At 41.2% G+C, this 19681-nt stretch overlaps 2 protein-coding genes across 2 annotated transcripts; one reads left to right on the top strand and one right to left on the bottom strand.

Annotated features, from left to right (window-relative positions):
* Positions 1-925: 925 nt before the first annotated feature.
* On the bottom strand, positions 926-3613 carry Adk3 (Adenosine kinase 3). The gene is made up of 3 exons (XM_017137627.3): positions 2972-3613; positions 2749-2904; positions 926-2114 (listed from the first exon to the last, which is right to left on the bottom strand). The coding sequence occupies exons 1-3, from the start codon at positions 3055-3057 to the stop codon at positions 1250-1252; spliced, it is 1107 nt and encodes a 368-aa protein (XP_016993116.3). The 5' UTR covers positions 3058-3613; the 3' UTR covers positions 926-1249.
* An 8898-nt stretch (positions 3614-12511) lies between these two features.
* Positions 12512-13995, top strand: Gadd45 (Growth arrest and DNA damage-inducible 45). The gene has a single exon (XM_017137565.3). It carries the CDS (start codon positions 12770-12772, stop codon positions 13262-13264), a length of 495 nt encoding a protein of 164 aa, XP_016993054.1. The 5' UTR covers positions 12512-12769; the 3' UTR covers positions 13265-13995.
* The last annotated feature ends 5686 nt before the right edge of the window (positions 13996-19681 follow it).

The raw sequence follows: 19681 nt of genomic DNA, 5'->3' as shown, positions 1-19681 counted from the left end.
CTAAAGCCAAACCCAATCCACCCCCACAGCCAGCACAAAAGCGGAATTCACTTTGATGGCATCTGGGCATGCGAGCTCTCTTTGGGCCAACTTCGTCACTTATTGACTGACTCGTGTGGGATGTACATTCTACATATATAATATACGTAAGACGTATGAGTAAGCCGGCGTAGGAAAATGAGAATCGTTTGTTTGCGGATAATAAAGCATCCCAAAGAATGTATACCAGATATGTATATGTATTCGAGATCTCTGGGGGAATTAAGTGTATGATAACGGCTTCGAGTGACGATTCACACAACGGTACAGATGCTGGGAACTCCGGCGCTCGAGTGAATAACACAATCGTATTAACAAGGCAATCGAGGTCGAACAATCACCAGCTGTATACAAGCTTTCATTTATCTGGCCATTATTAAAATACGTGAATATAGGTGAAAGTAAACAAAGCTTCGTGACAGCATAAAAAATATATTTGTAAATTTATTTTCATTTTTAGAACTAATCAAAGTTTAGAATAGTATTTTAGTAAAAGATACATAAGCATTCATGCCCACTGTACACACAGCGATTCTCTCAAATCTATATTTAAACATTAAAAAGAGTGTTCCGGTGATTTCATGGCATGACTTGATTAGATGTGGGCACATTTTATACTAAATAGTTAAGTTTTTTATCTCCCAGTTCTTGCGAAGGTCAAAACAAATGTTCCAATGTGATACATATAATTAGGTCTACTTGTACTTGACAGTGTCTGTTCCCGTTTTCAGTTTCGTAGAAATTTTACTGTCTATAAAATATATTAATTTTATTGTCTTCTTGGGAATCTAAGCAACGGGAAACAAATTTTCTCAGTTTAAAAACCCGTAAAAACTTCAACAACTTTTTTATTGCTACTTATTACAAGCAAAAAACTCATTTGTAATTTAAACGTTTTATTCAATTGGAAATGAATAACATTAACAGAACACTTATCGTCCATAAAGCGATAAGTGAACCTCGGAACAACCCAGTTTGTACATGGGCAAATTAGGAAAGCAGAATTAATTCTCTTATCTTTCATTAGAGGATATATAAATCACTTTAGTCCAATTATGACCAAGATCATTGCTTGTGTGTGAAACCGTGGATAAACCGTGTTTGACTAAGCCTAAAGTTTGTGGAGATTATGGTAATAATTACAAGCTATGAGTCTACTTTGGTGCTTGATTGTGCGCTTTCCGAGATTGCGATGCAGTTCGACCGAAGTCTAGGGCAGATTGCAGCCCACCTGGGTGACGACCTTGGCGGCCACGTTGGAGGCCATGCGGATGCACTCGCCCAGCGATCGCTTCTCCAGCCAGGCGTGCAGAAATCCGGCCACGAAGGCATCACCAGCGCCCGTGGAATCCACACACTGCTCCACGCGCTGCGCCCTGTAGTCCTCGAAGCTGACGGGTCCGGGAGGAGCCAGCTCCTCGACGTAGTTGGTGATCACCTGGACGCCCGAACTGCCGTTGGTCACGAAGATGACCTTGGTGCCGCCGGACTGGAGTAGATGCTCCGCCAGCTCGTCGACATTTCGGAATCCACCGGCTGCCTCGGCCAGAGCCTCGAACTCCTGGCGATTGCCAAACAGGAAGAAGGCAACGCGGGCCAGCTTCAGCATGGCCTGGGGATTCTTGCGCACAATGTAGGGAGCACTGAGGTTGAGGGCCAGGCGTCGCCTTTCCCGCACCAGATGCTGCACTATGTAGTCGCATACGTCGCTACGCTGGGGCACGAAGAAGCCCTCCACATACAGGATCTGCTTGCGCTCCACGGGTCGCAGGAAGCTCTGACCCTCGTGGCTGACGGCGTGGCTCAGGGTCTGCACTTTGAACTGGGCAGAGGCCCCGATATTGGCGTACAGCGTGGGATTGTCCTGGTACACGAGGCACACACACTGACCGGTGTGCGCATCCTCGACGGTCTGCAGCCTGGCCTCGATGCCGCGTTCCCGGAAGATCAGGCGCAGCTCCTCGGCGTGCTTATCGGCTCCCACGGCTCCGAAGAAGAGCGCATCTGTGCCCAGTTGCTTCAGGATGCGGGCTGTGTTGAGGGCAGAGCCTCCCGGATTCGTAAGGCACTGGGAGCTGTAAGTTAAATTGGGATTATTATCTATTGCAAGAGGGATGAAATATAAGAAACCCTAAACCAACCTTGATCTTTGTTACTTTAACTTGCTAAATCTCACATTTCACATTTGCTGCTTATCAAAATAAAGTCATGTATAAGGCGTGAAAAAAATTACATTTAAGTTTGTATTTCAAGCTAAAAGTATGAACTGATTTCTCTCTGGTTCAGAACTTCCTCAACTTGAATCTCCGAAAAGAAAACCAGTTTGGCTGTTACACTTTGTTTAAGAAACCCTATTTACTCCAAGATGGCTGTGTCTTTTATAATTTACACTATAAAATAAAACCAACAAATTCTTCAGGTTTTAAAAGAAAAGAAATAAGAACCAAAAAATACGGTTTAATCGATAAATTAAAAGGGATAATTTTGTTAATTTTAAAGTTTTATGACTTTTTAGTTAATACTGATGTAGGTTAGAAAATATATCTTACAGGCATTAAACGTCTGATCTAATTATATTACATATTTATAAAACTTGGCGGGATAAAATATTTTTTCTGATGTTTCTTTAAAAAAGTGTCTTAAGGAGTGATTATCGTAATCACCTAGATTGTTATATGTTCTAGAATAGTATTAAATAGCGCTGCTTACCTCTCTGAAGCCTCCGCTGCCAACTGGTTGAGTTTCTCCATGTCCAGTTCTCCCTTGGAGCCCAGTTCCAGGCCGAATCGCTCGAGGAGTGCGGGATCCTCGAGTTTAACCAATCGGTCTAGAAGGACATTACCGAAGCAGATGACCTTGCGAGGCCTGAAAGTTAAAGAGGGGAAAACCAATATTAAGAATCGGGATTTTTTTACGAGGAAGGAACACTCACGTGTGGAAAGCCCCTTGCGTGTCGTCGTCGTCTGTCGGTGGATTTCCTCCGAAGATTTTCTCGTACACGTAGCTCAGGTACTCCATTGTATGCAAAAATTAACGCTTCGTGGGGATTTTCGCGTTCTATTTACAAAATGTGCGATGTGAACGGAGCCACGGATGGAAGTGAAATATCAATAACAACGAACGATCCGTCGCTTTTGTCGTCCCAAAGAGAAATGAATGCTCGGGCCGGTTTGCCCCGGTGTTTTTATCTCGCTCACGCCAGCGTGATTGTTTGTTTTTTCCCATCTAGCCCATTTCGGGCAATTAGTTTGTGTTCCCCAACTTCTTTTTCTGGTTGGTTTTTTGGCTTACAAAGAGCAGCTCTTTGTTGTTTTCCTGCCAACACTACGCATTTTGGTTGTATTTTTTGACTCTTTTGACTTTGTGGGGGGTTTTCAATAACAAAGAGCTTTTGGCACTGCTTTGTGGTTTTAGTTCTGTTGTTACTATTTCGCACCGGAACAAATGTGAGTCAGAATTCAGCCCGAAATGCCATCAGCTTATCCCTAATGACTTTATTTTATAATTTATGCGACTTGATTGTTTAGCGTAATTACATAAATTGCCTGTGTAATATCCACCATGTTTACCAACACTAAAAGGGGGGCTAAAAAGCAGCTGTTCGTGTGTTTTTGTTTACAGGGAAGAAGAAGCTCTAAACAAATGGGAGCAAGAGCAAGGTGAAAGCTCCACCGGCATGGAAAAGCACGTGGGGGAAAACGGCTGAGAGCGCCAGAGAGAGCTTAACGGGTAGTGAACAGAGTTGTCATTCGTTAGGAAACAGAACAAGCGGTTATGGCAGTTGGAAATTTAAATATATGTGGGGTTTTTATTAGTTTTGAAGAATATAAGTTTAAGGGTTTATTTAAATGATTAAATAATGTCACAATGTCAGTAGAATTGAGACCGTCGTCGCGTCGTTCTGCTCTTCACACAAGCACGTCTTCCTTGGATCAGATCTCGTCAAATACTGCTCCTACTCGTCGTTCTCGTCCTATCGTCGTTGGTTTCGTCTTTTTCTTCTTTGGCTCGTCTTCTTCTGGAATGCGCTACTTCTCGTCGTTGTCTTAGGGATGGTTAGGGATAGGTAGGGTTATTCTAGTAATATCACTCCCTCAGTAATATCACTCCCACATTCGGCCATCCTGATCAAACATTCGCCTCGAATGTTCCGTCGTTGTCATCGTGGGTGGGCCATGGCTTGAGATATTCGGCACAGGTCGAAGAAATTTTTGGACCGTCTGAGCTGCCGACTTTCTGGACATCGTAGGCGTTGTTGTGCTTGACTTTCGTGATTTGGTAAGGACCCAAAAACTTCGGCTTTAGTTTGAGACCTCCGCCAAATTGTGTGCGCTTAATGGCTACCATGTCGCCAACGTTGTAAGGCCTTGCTGGTTTGCGTCGCAAATTGTACGTCTTTTTGTTTTCCGATTGGAGCTTTAAAATTTGTGATTTTGCCTTCAGCCTTAAGTCGTTGCGAGAGTCCTGAAACAGCGCGATGGTTTCGTTGTTGATGAGTTCACGAAGCTGCTGGTCATCTTTATTCCTCATTTTGACTCCGATTAGAAGCTCAAAAGGTGTGGTGTTGATGCTTCTCGAGAAAGTAGAGTTGATGGCTTGTTGAACTCGATCAACGTGTCTGTACCATTTTGTAGGATCATCCACACTGAGTTTTGACAAAACTGGGATAATTATGGCATTCAGTCTCTCCACTTGTCCATTTACACGTGGTAGACCCGTCGTAGACTTGACCACTTTTATATTTTCATCGTCGCAATATTGAAGAAAATCTTGGGCTGTAAAAGCTGAACCTCGATCCGAAATAATACAAGCTGGGTTGCCAAATACGTTACTTTGTCCTCGTAGTTTTGTAATGACTTCGCTTGAGGTCGTAGACTTTGTAGGATAAAGCCAGCAGAACTTCGTAAAGGAATCGATGACGGCGAGTATGTGCTTGTAATTCTTGCTTGTAGAGTCTAATGGACCCAAGTGGTCGATGTGGTAAGTGTGCAGTGGAAAATCTTCTTTGTGCAATGGATGTAGCCAGCCCTCCTGCTTGCCACGCTTGCGGTTGCTTAAAATGCACGGAATACAGCAGTCGATGAATTTCTGTATTTTTTCGTCAAGGTTTTGGATGAAATATTCGTTGCAAATCATCTCCTTCGTCTTTTTGACGGCGAAATGTCCTCGGTCGTGTGCTCTGGCTATGATCTGTCTTTCCATGTCTCTGGGGACAACAAGAAGTTCTGCGTCGTTAACTATCTTGTATAGGATTCCGGACTTGAGAAAATAGTCGTCGTAGGGTGAGTTGGAGTCTTCAATTATTTTGCAGATCGTTTTCAAGAGTTCGTCCTTTTCTTGAGCTTGTTTAAAGCCAAGTGCTATGGAGTCGTCTATGATTGTCATTATTGGGTACCTAGAGAGAGCGTCAACGTGCTTCATACGTGTACCTGAACGGTGTTCGACTTTGTAGTCGTACTCTTGAAGCAACAGTACCCAACGTGCAACTCTGGTGCACAGGCTTTGCTTTTCCAGCGTCTTGGTGAATGCATTGCAATCTGTCACAATCTTAAAAGGGATGCCAAGTAGATAGACTCTAAACTTTGTTATAGCTTCGATGATCGCTAGCACCTCTAATTCGTAGCTGGAATATTTACGCTGAGCATCTGTGGTTTTCCTACTCATAAAATAAACTGGGTGAAATTGGCCATCGTCAGCTGATTTCTGTAAAAGCACGGCGCCAAACCCATCTATGGAGGCGTCAGTGTGTACCTCGGTGTCGTACTTCGGGTTGTAAATAGCTAGAATAGGGGTGGAAGTCAGGTATTTCTTTAAAGATTCAATAGCGTTCTCTTCATCAGGGCCAATAGCAAATTCAGCTTTATTTTTGGTAAGGTCAGTCAAGGGTTTCGAAATCAGGGCATAATTCTGGATGAACTTCCTAAAGTATCCTGTGAGTCCTAGAAAACTTTCTAGTTGCTTTAGGTTCTGTGGCGTCCTAAACTTCGAAACTGCGTCGATCTTCTGAGGAGTTGGAGAAATGGTCTTGTTCTCGATGATGTGACCTAAGAACTGGATACGGGTCTGCAGAAAATGGCATTTCTTTAGGTTGAGCTCGAGACCATATTCGCTGCAAGTTGATATAACTTCGTTGAGATTCGACACCGCCTCCTTTTCGTCCTTCGCTGGGATAATTATGTCGTCTACATAAGGGAGAGCGATTCCTCTACGGGTCAGTACTCGGAAGATCGCATTGATGTGTCTTTGAAAAACACCAGGTGAGTTGGACAAACCGAAGGGCACCTTTAGGAATTGGTATTGCCCACTCTGCGTCACGAATGAGGTGTACTTCCTGCTAGATTCGGCCACTGGCACATGGAAAAAGCCATTCCGCAAATCAATTGTACTGAATATCAACGCTTCTTGCAAGCGGTCAAGTTGGTCGTCAATCAGGGGCAAGGGAAAATGATCTTTTACGATTACCTTGTTTATACGCCTGAAATCTATACAGAGTCGTTGCGAACCGTCGTTTTTCTTCGCAAGTACTACCGGGCTTGTAAATTCGGAATCAGACTCCTCGATTATACCGTTATCCAACCACTGTTCTATTTGTTCGTCGATCACGTTTGTTTCAGCGAAAGCGAATCTGCGCGGGCGCGAGAAAATTGGCGATTCGTCATTTAGAAGGATTTTCATTTCAATGTTGGTCGACTTCGATTTTACCGGCTTGTAATTCATTATTAGTTCACGCACTTTTTGTTTCGCACACGCACTGGCTGATTCGTTTATATCGAGTTCATCGTTGTTAATAACCGTGTCAATTTTCAGCAAGTTAGCTGGAATGTTGTCTTCGCAAAGATTATTTATACTTCGCACACGCAAACCACTGGGACCGAACGATATTTCTGCTTGCAAACACAATTCCTCGCCAATGATCATTCGAGTGTCCATACAATCGAGCGGAACTATAAAGAAATTCAAATCGTAGGCACTGTTGTCGATCCACACTGCTTGCTTGCACTGTCCAATTGGTTTGATCTTATTGGAATTGCGATTTTTACCAAATCCAATTAGATATACACTGCACTCTTTCAGCTTCGGCAAAGCTAGCTCCTCGTAAAGGTCTTCACGCAAAATATTAAATTTGCTGCCTGTGTCGAACAGTGCGATACAATTTTGTGACTTAATTGAAACAACTTTGCTCGTCATGTTGTTGTGGTCACTTAAAACTCGCGCGTTTGGCTTGCACTCATCGACTGTTTCGACACGTTGGGGACAATTTTTGGAGATGTGACCGAATTTGTTGCATTTAAAACACTTCCTGCCCTTCTCTTTATTGTTGCAACCACTAGACAGATGTCCCTTCTCGCCACAGTTGTAGCAAACGATTTCCTTCTTGACACCACCTTTTGTACCACTGTGCGCCGCTTGAGCTTTCTTGTCTTTCACACTGCTTTCGCCAAAATGAGATTTTGCACTGATTGTTTGGTAGTCCTTCAACTTGTCCTTAAATTCGGTCATGTTTATAGCTCCATAAAGCATGGATTTATTAATTGAGAGTTCATCAATACCGTCGATCACGTATTGGATGAGAGCGTCTTCTTCAACATTTCCCCGTGAGGCAATATCTTTCATACGGTAAAAATATTCCTGTACACTTTCGGTTGCGCGTCGTTTACTCTCTCCAAGTTGCATGTGTATTTGTTTGCTGCTCACTCTCGATCTGAATTCGCTTAACAAAGACTCTTTTAAAGCACTCCACGAATTTATTCCTTTCTCGCTCAACACAAACAATTTCGCGACACCTTTGAGCGATTTTTTGGCAAAGATCAGCTTTTGCATTTCGTTCCAACCCATGAGTACAGCTTGGTCTTCAAAATCACTTATCCAGACCTCGACTGGAATTTCGTCTGTGCCTTCGAATTGTTTTATAGATTCCTCTATATCGCGAAAACTTAAAGCGAAACGCGGCATTTCGTTGTATTGAATTGGCACTGGTTGCGAATTCTTCTTTCGGTCTTTTTCACTCGTTGGATTTGTTCTTGCGGAATTTGAAATGACACTCTCGATTTCGTCGTCGCTTTGATACTCCTCTTCGTCTTCTTCATCTTCATCAGATTCCTCTGGGTCTTCCACTTCGTTGCCAGCGAGAAGTTGGCCAAATCGAAGATTGCGAAAAATATGCAATTGCATGTTTTCGACTTCGTGGCTTATGCCTAAAACTAGGCATATTGAGATTAAATCCCTTTCAGTCAGTTTTGCCTGCACGTACACACTTTTGGCTTTATATACTGCGTCATTTTCGTCGTATTGAAAGCCAGAAAATTCGCGAAGGCGTTTGCGATTATTCCTGTCTCCTTCTTTTTCAAACACGAATTTGTGCAAAGCCCAAATGCTTGCCTTTGATGCTGTTTTTAAATTGTTTGAAATTAAATCGTTTAGACACGCCATAATTGAAAAAATGTATGTTTCACGAAGGGTTTTTTGTGTCTCTTTCACGTAGTAGAACTTTCACGTATCACTTTCACCTTTCTCGGATACATCCCGGACGAGCCCCCAAATGTGGGGTTTTTATTAGTTTTGAAGAATATAAGTTTAAGGGTTTATTTAAATGATTAAATAATGTCACAATGTCAGTAGAATTGAGACCGTCGTCGCGTCGTTCTGCTCTTCACACAAGCACGTCTTCCTTGGATCAGATCTCGTCAAATACTGCTCCTACTCGTCGTTCTCGTCCTATCGTCGTTGGTTTCGTCTTTTTCTTCTTTGGCTCGTCTTCTTCTGGAATGCGCTACTTCTCGTCGTTGTCTTAGGGATGGTTAGGGATAGGTAGGGTTATTCTAGTAATATCACTCCCTCAGTAATATCACTCCCACATATATGTGCGTGGCTAAATATAATTTTAGTTTGTGTGAACATAGCTCAATTACTAGGATCATTAGGATCATTACAACATAGATTATTACACAAAATACATTTCATTTTAGCTCAGAAATCGCGTGTTCGACCTACGACCTACATTAACTTAAAACAATTATTTTAAAGATTAAAGATTCTCATAAAAATTTATTAAATGTATAACTAATACTTAGTAAACCGTTGTTAAAATTAGAACTACATTGAAAAGGTCTTTAATACATTTTACAATACATTATTACCCTAAGAAGGAAATTTATTCACGTTTGGTTAAAAAACTGGAACAAAAGAATCAATTCAACAATTTATACATACAATAAAACAAATAACAAAAAATTTGCACACCATTTTTTGGCTCTCTCTTCAGTTTCAGCTTTGTACGTATTTACATATTGCATCAGATTCTAAAGACAATACATCTGTTCAAAAAAAGAGCAGCCGAAATATTTCGTCATTATTTGAAACGTACTGGCGAATGTTTCACAATACTTTTTTATCCGCGACGAAGCGCAATAAATCGGGAAGCACCTTGTTCACTTGGATCCCCCGAAGTAACCCGATAAATATCTTTCTTCTTTGGCTAAACGAAAAAATAATTCAGATTCGGAGTGGGGAATACTACCAAAGATTACAACAGAAAATACAGCATTATTACAAGGGGGTTTTCCGCCGAGAATTCTCTTGGATATTGGGGTTTTTCCGAGTGCCAGCGATAAATGGGAAGTCCCCAGCATATGTGGCTGCACTGCCATACATAATTGCACCTTGGAGACTGGCTGTAAAAGAACTCGTTCCAAATCGAGATGTTCGAGGTGCACGTGATGTTTTAGGCGGCATCGGCATTCATCGGTATTTCAGTTTGGCCTGGGTGACCGGTTGCAGGTAGTACAGGTGAGGACTTTGGACCGGCTTTGAAAGCCAAAAGCCGAATGCGAGTGCGGTCCAATGCAAACGCTTTTTCGGGGAACTCTTGAAACCAGTTCGCACTCTCTTTTGGCTTTGACTCACTTTGGCTCTTCGCTTTGCCGTGGGTTTGGGCCCAGTTTAGTGCTGCGCCGGCGTGACTCAGCAGTTGGGCATCCAATTCAATCCAATGAGGCGAGGAGGCACAAAAAAAACACTCTTCCATGCACCGATCACTCCGTGGACTCAATGATAACCCCCATCCGCCATATAGTCACCCATGGTAACAAAAGCCATCCGACATAACGCCATCACATGTGCCGATGGCATGTTGCACACATAATTGGGTGGCAGGGTGATGGTAAATGGTAAACAACCCGCAGGCAGTGCTGTCCATCCAACGCCCCGCAAAAAAGCTAAAAATATCTAAATTCATTACAATTGGTATTCTCGATTGTGACGTCTAGATGAATAATTACATGTTCCATTTCACACGTTCGCCCGAGTAATAGAAAATTGTAAATTGCCATTTATAATCTTGTGACTATACAAGGAAACTATACTTTTATATTACTTTTTTATAAAAATTCCATAAATATAAAAAAACTGTGTTTTCTAAAAAAATTTAAATTGATATTTTTAACTACTTAACATGATTAAAATTTATTAAATTCGTAGACAAAATTGTATTTATACTACTTTAAGTTGGTTATGCTTGTTTGACTTTAATAGTTATTTATTTAAAAAGTTTTTAATATTAAAATGTCTAAGGACAAAATGTATTTATTGGATTCAAAATCGCAGGAGTTACACAAATTCGTAGGGAAATAAATAGCTTGAAAACCCTATCTAGCTTGAAAACCCCCATTTAGTCACCAATTCTCGGGTTCCCTTCGAGCTCAATCGCAGGTTCATTGGCCACTTTCGAGGCGAATTTGGCGCGCAAATTCCGAGCTGAGTCGGCAGTTTCTATTTCTGTTGCACTTTTATTTCTCAGCACTTCCCCGGATGATCCATTTGAGTATGCGCCTCGTAAGCACGACAATTGTTTATGTTTTCGAGTACAAAACACATAGGTCAGTAATTGGCGGGGGAGTTGGATGAAATTTTCGGTATTAATCTGCTTATATATGTATTTGTCGATAAAGTGTTGTCTCTTCTGGAAGATTCTAAATACCTTTGCAGAGTATTTGCAATATGGGTGAAATCTAAATTGATTGCGAAATAAAAGCAAACGACTTTTTACCGCTGTACATTTAAACAGTTAAAGTTTGTTACAGATTGTAATTTCCAATTTTATCAGATTACCTCAAAGGAAACTTCTGACGTAGAAATAGATTTATCATTTATATTCTCAATTGGTTACCACGTTAAAATAGAAAAACGAATCATATTATCGATTTATTAGTAAGGTTTTTAAGACATATATTTCACAACAACCGTAAATCTTTTTAAATTACACCCTGCACTGCCCCAGAAAAGTTGTTTTTAATTTTTTCCTGCACTTTCAGCAGTTTGTTCAACTCAAAACAAACTAAAACATATGTAAATATCATTTTTCAGCTGCTATTTATAAATGATTCAACTGCGATTCCCAACAAAGCCCTCCGAATTATGCTTGGCGCATCAAAACAAAGTTCGGCGATAAAAGCACTAATTAATCATTAAAAAGTGCATTAATGTGCGGTAGTTGAACCCGCGACGGAAGTCAGTTGAAAATGCCGCCGAATGGCGTAGTTTGCGGGGTTCAATTGATAAAATTCACTCAGCAATCTTAACTCCCGATTTCGACACGTTCCCACGTGCTGATTGTACGGCGTGAAAGGGGGGTAATTTAAAATTGGAATACCGCGATAAATTGATTAGCAGCCTCCATTGTGTTTGGCCACTCCGATATATTCTGTTTGTCCACTCGTCTGGGCGAAATCCCAAAAAAAGATTGATTGAACTGCCGTTCGTGCGCAGCCAGAACAGAAATAAAATTAACCCGAATCCATTTCGAGTGCGTTAAGTAAGGTCATCCGTTAATAATACGCCTAGTATACACGTACATCGCGTATACGCCGCGTTGGTCGACAAGTCTAGACCTGTTGCTCACCTGCTGCTGCTGGCCGAGGGCCAAAATTTAGGGGTCCATTCACAAGACTCTGGCGAAAAAGTCTTTTAAAAAGTCAAGGAAAATCGTTCAAGTGAAATTTATTTACAGATTTTTTTACGAAATTTGATGAGCCAATTTTGTTTCACTCAAAACTTGTTTGCACATGTTTTTTCCACCGAAAGATAATGAAATAACGAAGCTCTTAACTTAAGGGAGTCACTTTCTCGCTGTCGAGATTTGAGATTTGCGATGTGATATGTGGGAGAGCCCCTCCAAGTTGGCTGACCCCGTTTGTTGGAGCATCAAAAACTGCATTTTTTTGCAGTCCATGGAAAGAAACCCCCAAACCGCTAATTACCCTGAAATCAACGGAAATCTTTTGGATCCCCAAAAAGTAGCGAAAAACCCGATTTCAGCTGGAGCAAAAGAGAGCAGGAGAGCCGAAAACCCCAAGAGCGAGCCCCTCGAAAAGCTTGCGCTCCCGCTCTCCCTCGTTTCTGATGAAATTCAGTGGAATTCTCAGGCCGCTGAGAGCGCGGCTATAAAAGCGCCCGCTCGCCAACTGAGGGCATTCATTGTGAAATTGCCACTCAAAATTGAAACAACGCGGACACAAAACGGTTGAAACGCAGAGCAGAGCCCAGTGCGAAAAGAATTTCATAATCAAAAGTTAATCGAGTGCTACAACAAAAAGATACACTCGCAAGCAAACCAAAAAACACGGCTAAAATAAAAGCCAGCCAAGAGAACAGTGCAAAAAAAGTGGAAGCCAACGGCTTGAAAATTACACAAAACCCCAAGAAAACCGCCCAACAAACGGAATACCCTAACAAAATGGTTGTCGAGGAGACCTGCACAATGCACCTGGAACGCGATCTGGATATGGAGCTGGAGCTGGACATCGATCTGGCCATGGAGTGCGCCCCCATTGGACGCGTGGTGAAATCGGCCCTTCTGAGGGCCCAAAGCGAGGCTCGTGTGATTGTTGGCCTGTCGGCCGCCATCAACGTGCTCTCCAAGTCCCCCGAGGGATCCCTCTTCTGCCTGATGGCCCAGCCCAAGGACGGCGACTCGGCCACCCACATGCACGAGGTGCTGCTGGAGGCCTTCTGCTACGAGAACGACATCTATGTGATCAAGGTCGACGATGCCACCAAGCTGAGCCGCATTTTGGGCCAGGACTCCGTCGAATCCTGCTGCCTGGTCCAGAAGGTCTGGGCCGATGCCCCCGAGGAGCAGCTGACCAAGGCCGAGAACCAGCTGGTCGACTACTGCGAGGCCCACTGGGACGCCCCCCAGCATCCCATTGTCCAGCTGCCGGCCGTGTGAGTCGATCGAATCCCACCACAGCCATCGAATTGAACAGGCCCCGCAAGGACAGTGGGCCACAAGAGATTTAAATCGCTCAAAAAACAATCAAACCAGAAACCAGTTGCTGCTGGGGGTTGATGTACCCCGAACGTCTTGGAGAGTTCCCGAGGGAATCCGACGCTTCGGGGCGTTACTGAAACGCCCTACCTATATTGGATATATAGTATACTACGATATATATACCCTAACCTAACTGTAAACTCAGCGAGGAGATGGAGGAGGAGGAGGAGGAGCATTGATAAGCCGGCGCCTTGGCGAATAATTGAAACTGAAAGGCGACCTTCGAGGCGGTAGAACCTGCAGTCGAGATACCCGCGGAAGTCGCACACAGATACTCACTCACACTCGGAGCCAGGGAGCAGCATCACACACACTGAAGCGCGTGACCAGCTGCCCAGCCAAACCATACCATATAGCTTCATACATATAGCCAATTTGTTTCTGTATAATTTTTTCGCTTTAAGCGTCGCGCAAATTTACTGATAATGACAATTATTCTGTACGCCGTAAATTGTAAATTACACTTATAAAAGGAGAGCAGCAAATTGCATGTATAAATTAAAGTTTTGTTATGTTAGCTTTTCCCAACAAAAGAGATGATGAAAAAACACAAAAAAATTGTTATTTAATTTAAGAACAAAAATTAAATTAAAAAGATTTTTAACAAAAAATAAAAACACATACAAAAAACCAAAACTTTCTCTGTCTTGTTATTTCCCCAACCCTTTCAGCAATCTCTTTCAGCAATATCCATATCTTGACGTCAATGAGTGCAAATCCCTTGCATTTGGAACGGGAAGCCGACTCATCAATCTTTGCATAACTTGCCGGGGTTTCCCCAGAAAGCGTGCCATGCATATAGAGCCCCTCGTTGGGGCCCCTTATCAATGGAATTCTCGGAAGCCCGTCGATTGTGTGAGGCACGCATAAACACTGAAATCGAGGGCAGCAATACCCATCGAATGGGAGATGCCCTCAGAAGACTCTGGGGAGATTGATGGTTATATAAATTCCGAAAAATCTTTGGCACACTCTTTTTTTCAGGAAATCCCGTGGCCCATCGATAACTGGTGTGAAAATAGTTAGTTTACCTAATAAATTACCGATCAGTGCAAAATTAACTTAAAGCGTAGGTCATGCTTATAGCTGGGAAAAATGAAAACTCTGTAAAGTACTTCGGAATGGTGAAATTTTTTAATCAGTCTAATAGGTGTTGTATAAATCGGTCTGTGATCGTAAATAAACATTTTTATGACAGGCAAAGGTGCTTTTTTTTACCCCTAATTTTATACAAGACCCACTTTTGTTCCATACCCTCCCCCGTTGGATGGGGATTTCGAATCGCAGCACGTTCGCGATCATGGCAATTGAGTTAACTAAGCAGACAGATGTTGAGCCCGAGACATGTTAATATAATCAATGCCAGACATCGCACAATGTTGGTTTAATGGAACGAGGGAGCCAAAAAAGAGACAAACGATAGCCCATCGGATGGGAGGGAAAAGCATGCGAGTAGCTCGTGCCGTGGGAAAATCACTGGAAAAAAGTTAACCACTGATTAGGACGATTAGCATTGGATTTATGTGGTCAAGACATAGGTCAGTTAGGCGAACACGATTTCTTCAGGGAACTTAGCAAACTTTCCACCTGGATGTATTCAAAACTTAAGCCCTTATTAATAATATCAAAAATATCATAAGAATTTATTAATTAAGAATAAGTAATTATAATACAATGACTGTGCCGTACCGTACTATAAGCATTTAAAAAAAAATACTTAAGAGACAAAAAAACTTTATTTAGGGGTGATTACATAAATTCCAATGATTATTATGCCTGGTCATATGGTTAAATTAGCTTAAATTGCACAATAAGTGAATTGGATCGGTTTAGGGCGGTTTCAGATCGCTTCCGATCAATTATGCCCTTATAATTATCACCTCCACTATTGTCCCAGTAGATTAGAACAACCGGGTGTGATATACGTTGGCTTAACGCAATTGGGTTAATTACCGGCTGTTCGGCGAGATGATCCAGGTGATCCGCCAGCGCTTACACAAGCAATCCCCACTTAATCATCACCGAATGTACTTTACCCTGATCCAGCGGATCAAGCGTGAATTCCAAAGAACGGGCCGCGTACTCAATGCCGCTTCCAATCGGGCCAAGTCATTCGGCGTTGAGTAATGAGCCATGCGGCCATTGACTGAACAATTGAAGCCGGGCTCTCGGCCAAGCTTTCCCACTTTGAATGGGAGATTGGACATTGGAGAAGGGGAAGTTTTTGGACCCGCGACATGCAAATGTGATCGCCCATAGCTTCGTATATTTGCCCATTTACGGAATCGAACGAAGAGCGTGACTTGGCGGGATTCCGAGGGCGGACGCAGTGCAAATTTCAGAGATAGAGATTCACCTCCATCGGCGATGTCGTCGAAGGTAAATATGATTCATATTGAACGGTGCTAGACCCGGCCAGCTGGAAATTAGCATAATTCTCAATGCGATACTTCAAATGGCCGTTCGGAATACCCCCATAGACAAATACAGACCCCAGCCCCAATCACTCGACTTACAACCTGTTGGCAAACTAGTTTCGGATTCGTGCGACAAAGTCTAGGTTTTCTCAGCTGCCGACTTATACATGTGATTGTCATGAGCGCGTGCTAAACGCCCTGCGTGAAAATCCCCTCCCCCTTTTTCTTCTTTGTGGTAAATCGATTTTAATTCGAGTATTTGCCCCCGCATTAAAAGCAAACATGTTGTCTTCGGCTGAATACGAAAATACAAAATATTATTATTATTATTTACGCTTTAGCTGGCTTTCGATTTAATCGAACATTAAACTGCGCGGATTTCCCCGTAAGCTCATTATTTATACGGAATACAAGTCGCTTATCAATGTTTTGAGTTACAGGCCTGGGCGGATTATGCGGCGTAGAATTATCAGTCGGGACTTACGCAGAACCGTACTGCGTATGGGACTTTAACGAGCTGAGATATAAATACGCGGCAGTGGAAATCTCCAAACCAAACCCACCCACTGCTACTGATAAAAGTCCAGAATTTCCATAATCAAATCAAATCGAACCACATTGGTTTACTGCGATTCACTTTACCCCAAAAGCATTGAACTTTTCCACACTCAATTGATTAGATTGATTACACTTCCCAGAGAAAAAACCAGGGCTTGCCAGCTTATGAATGAATATTGCCGTTGGAAAACGGGTTTTTTCAAGGGGGAAATTTTACAAATGTGCTCGGGGTATACCAGACAACTGAAAACAAACACAGGCATGCAAATAAAAACTTTAACCGGGCACCTTAAACATTTTAATCGTTATTATTACACAATATTTGCCCTAGAGTCTCTCTGGGGGAACATTAAGCATGATGTCGCAAAATCTAGCGTGAGTTTCGGTTTGCTGATAAGAAGGTGAAGATTGTGGCGCCCCGATTTCGTGATTCTAACAATTTAGAGTAATTGAATTGGCTCGGATTTCAATATTTAACAATTCCCGGAATCACGTGCTCTACATTAGATAACGGTCGCGTTCCTGAGAAAGCAGACTCGCAAATATAGAAATAAAACTGAAGCTGGGGATTAGTGGATTGGGTTTCCGAGAACCAAAATTCTTATCAACAACAACCGCCAAACATTTTATTTTCTGAATAATTTTGTGTGCTTAGCTTGAAACAAATCTGTCTGCCAAATTAGGAAATAACAAAAAAACTAAAGATTATTTGACGGGGAAACAAACATTGCGATTTCTGAATAATTATGCATGTTTTTTGGAAACGTTTTGATTGTATTTCCAAGAAGCAAGTCAAATTCCAATTTTAATTTTGCCAAAACATGAATATTTCCGAGTAATTAGGTTTAGTTTAAGACAAGGCTTCCTAATAAGTGACCCACTAAAATGTCTAGCAGACGATTATTTCACACTCGAACCGGTTCGGTCTGGTTTCTCACATGATCTGCGAATTTCAGCAGGAGCACATCGCACATTTCGGTGGGAAAACTAATCGGAAAGGCAAACATAGGTCCATATAACAGTTAAATAAGGCTGGAGTAAAACGCAATTGCACTTTATGGTACGCCACACCCCCATTAACCCCCGCCCACGAGGGATAGGTTAAATATTTGCACAAACAAGTTCGTGTGAAATTAGCGCCACGATTATAATTGAGAGCAAAATAGACAGGTACGGTCGAACTCCAATATTTAATTGCTGTTTATCGCGGCCATAAAACAAATTTGATAACGCTCTCTATCAGAGCGAGCTCACTTTATAGAGCGCTACCTATCTCATTTGCACACTTGATGGCTATCTCTTTCCGTGACTCTTTGTGGGAAAATTAACGCTGGTTCGATGAATTTCACAAGAACTCAGACCGCTTTGATATTTCTCATTCTTTGGGAATTCTTTTTACAAAAAGAATACAAAAAGGTTTGCTACACTCAAAATAAATTTAACCCTAAATTTTAGAAAATCGCCATTAAAATTTCTTTTTTCTAAATACAAGAAAGTTATTTCTAAATCTAAGGAAATTTTTCTTAAGTCAAGAAAGTTTTCCTTAAATCCAGGAAGTTTTTCTAAAATGTAGAAAATGGTTACCATGAACTAAGATCACCCTAAAATTTAGGAAAAATACCCTTAAAATTAGAAATTATTTTCTGAAAAATAGAAAGGCAAACAAAAGAATGAAATATTTTGGCAACGCCTTTTCTAAAAATGAGTGCCCTAACCCTAAAATTAAGCTAACCCTAAATAATAGAAACATTTCCTAAAAAGTAGAAAGTTTTTCTAAAAAATAGAAATAGTTGTTTTCACATGCTCTGGCACACCAAAATGTTCAATGCCAGAACTTGTCAGCTGTCGGGCGGCTGTACTCGTAGCGCAGACGGTTAAAGCACTTGGTTATCAATCGAATCGACCCTGGTTCGAGTCCCAGAGCAAACTATTTTTACCTTTTTTTTTAAGTTTTTTTTTTAGTTTTTTTTAATTTATTTTATTGTTTTTTTTAATTTGTTTTTTTAATCTTTTTTATTATTCCTTTTTTTTTATTGATGGCAAGCGGTAAACCGAAAATAATTTGGTTTATATTTAGCTATTTACTATATACTACACATAATATAAATTGCGATAGCATAAATATATGCATATGTATATACGTATGTAAATAAGTAAAACGCGAATGGTCAAAATTATGCAATTAGTATTCAAATGTGTTGTCCGCTTCACCCTTTACATACAATGCTCGGTTTGCCACAGCAAATTTAAGTGGTACAATGGCCCAGTATGTAGGCCGTTCGCTCCTCGCGCGGGAGACCCGGGTTCGATTCTCACCGACGGACAAGTAAAAATGTAAGTTTTTTTCATGAAGATAAAATATTAACTAATCATAATTTCTACATTCCCAATCTTCCGCAGTCCCGTAGTCCACACTTACAACCACATTTGACTTTGGTTAGATAAGAAATCCAAGCACAAATACATAATAATAAATACATAACCTTTAACATTCACAATATACAAGACAGACAACGCCTGCATATGTATATAGGAAGGAGTACATAATATATACGTATATACAAAAAAAATCACGATTGAACATGTTTTTTTGTTTTGTTTTTCATTTCTATTTTTTAGGAAAATTTCCTACTTTTTAGAAATTTTTGCCCTTAAATTTAGTAAAACTACCCTAAAATTTAGAAATATGACGTCAAAAAAAATCAAAAATATAGAAAATTGTGACCCTAAAATTTAGGGCGAGCTTGTCTTGAAGACAAAAGTAGGGCGATTTCCTTGACTTTAGGGTTAATTTTATTTTGAGTGTAGTTCATAAGTTTTATTTACATATGTACACTAAATATTGATTCAAACAAAAGCCGTATTAATAAAATAAATCCTAAGAATATGTTAAAAAACAGTTACAATCACAAGAGTTCAGTGGTAAATGACATTTCAACATAATTTATTGTAACCAGTTTTAATTTTTAAGTAAATACAATAATATTATCATTCAGCATTAAATATAACAAAAAAACAAATATTATTATTACTATTATTTTCAATAAATATTAGTATTTTCTTTTAAGTTCCTAAACAACAACTAATCACTACAAATATTTATTTTCCCAGTGTACAATCTCCCTTCAACGCGTGCCGAATGAAACTGATTAGATTAATTGCGGGGGATCTGCGACCGAGATTCTGATTGGAGGGCCAACTGCACCTGGCGATTCGACCGTCGACATGTTCGAGCACGTTTTGGAGTGATAAGAGTTACGGGGTTCCGCTGCATACCTGACGAACCTGGGGCCACATGTCCTCCTGTCCTCCGTCTCCATCTCACCTGCTTACGTAAATC

This window comes from Drosophila takahashii, chromosome 2R, assembly GCF_030179915.1.
Source record: "Drosophila takahashii strain IR98-3 E-12201 chromosome 2R, DtakHiC1v2, whole genome shotgun sequence".
In the NCBI taxonomy this organism is placed as follows: Eukaryota; Metazoa; Arthropoda; class Insecta; order Diptera; family Drosophilidae; genus Drosophila; species Drosophila takahashii.
The sequence above is the reverse complement of the archived record's forward strand: the minus strand, read 5'-3'. Positions and strand labels throughout refer to the sequence as shown.

What these genes read in the sequence shown, in the direction of transcription:
- Gadd45 (XM_017137565.3), top strand. Translation starts at nt 12,770, where the DNA reads ATGGTTGTCGAGGAGACCTGCACAATGCACCTGGAACGCGATCTGGAT.
- Adk3 (XM_017137627.3), bottom strand. Translation starts at nt 3,057, where the DNA reads ATGGAGTACCTGAGCTACGTGTACGAGAAAATCTTCGGAGGAAATCCA. An exon ending in ACGCAAGGGGCTTTCCACAC is followed by an intron (nt 2,905 to 2,971) that starts GTGAGTGTTCCT and finishes TTTAACTTTCAG; the next exon opens with GCCTCGCAAGGTCATCTGCT. An exon ending in GCAGCGGAGGCTTCAGAGAG is followed by an intron (nt 2,115 to 2,748) that starts GTAAGCAGCGCT and finishes TTTAACTTACAG; the next exon opens with CTCCCAGTGCCTTACGAATC.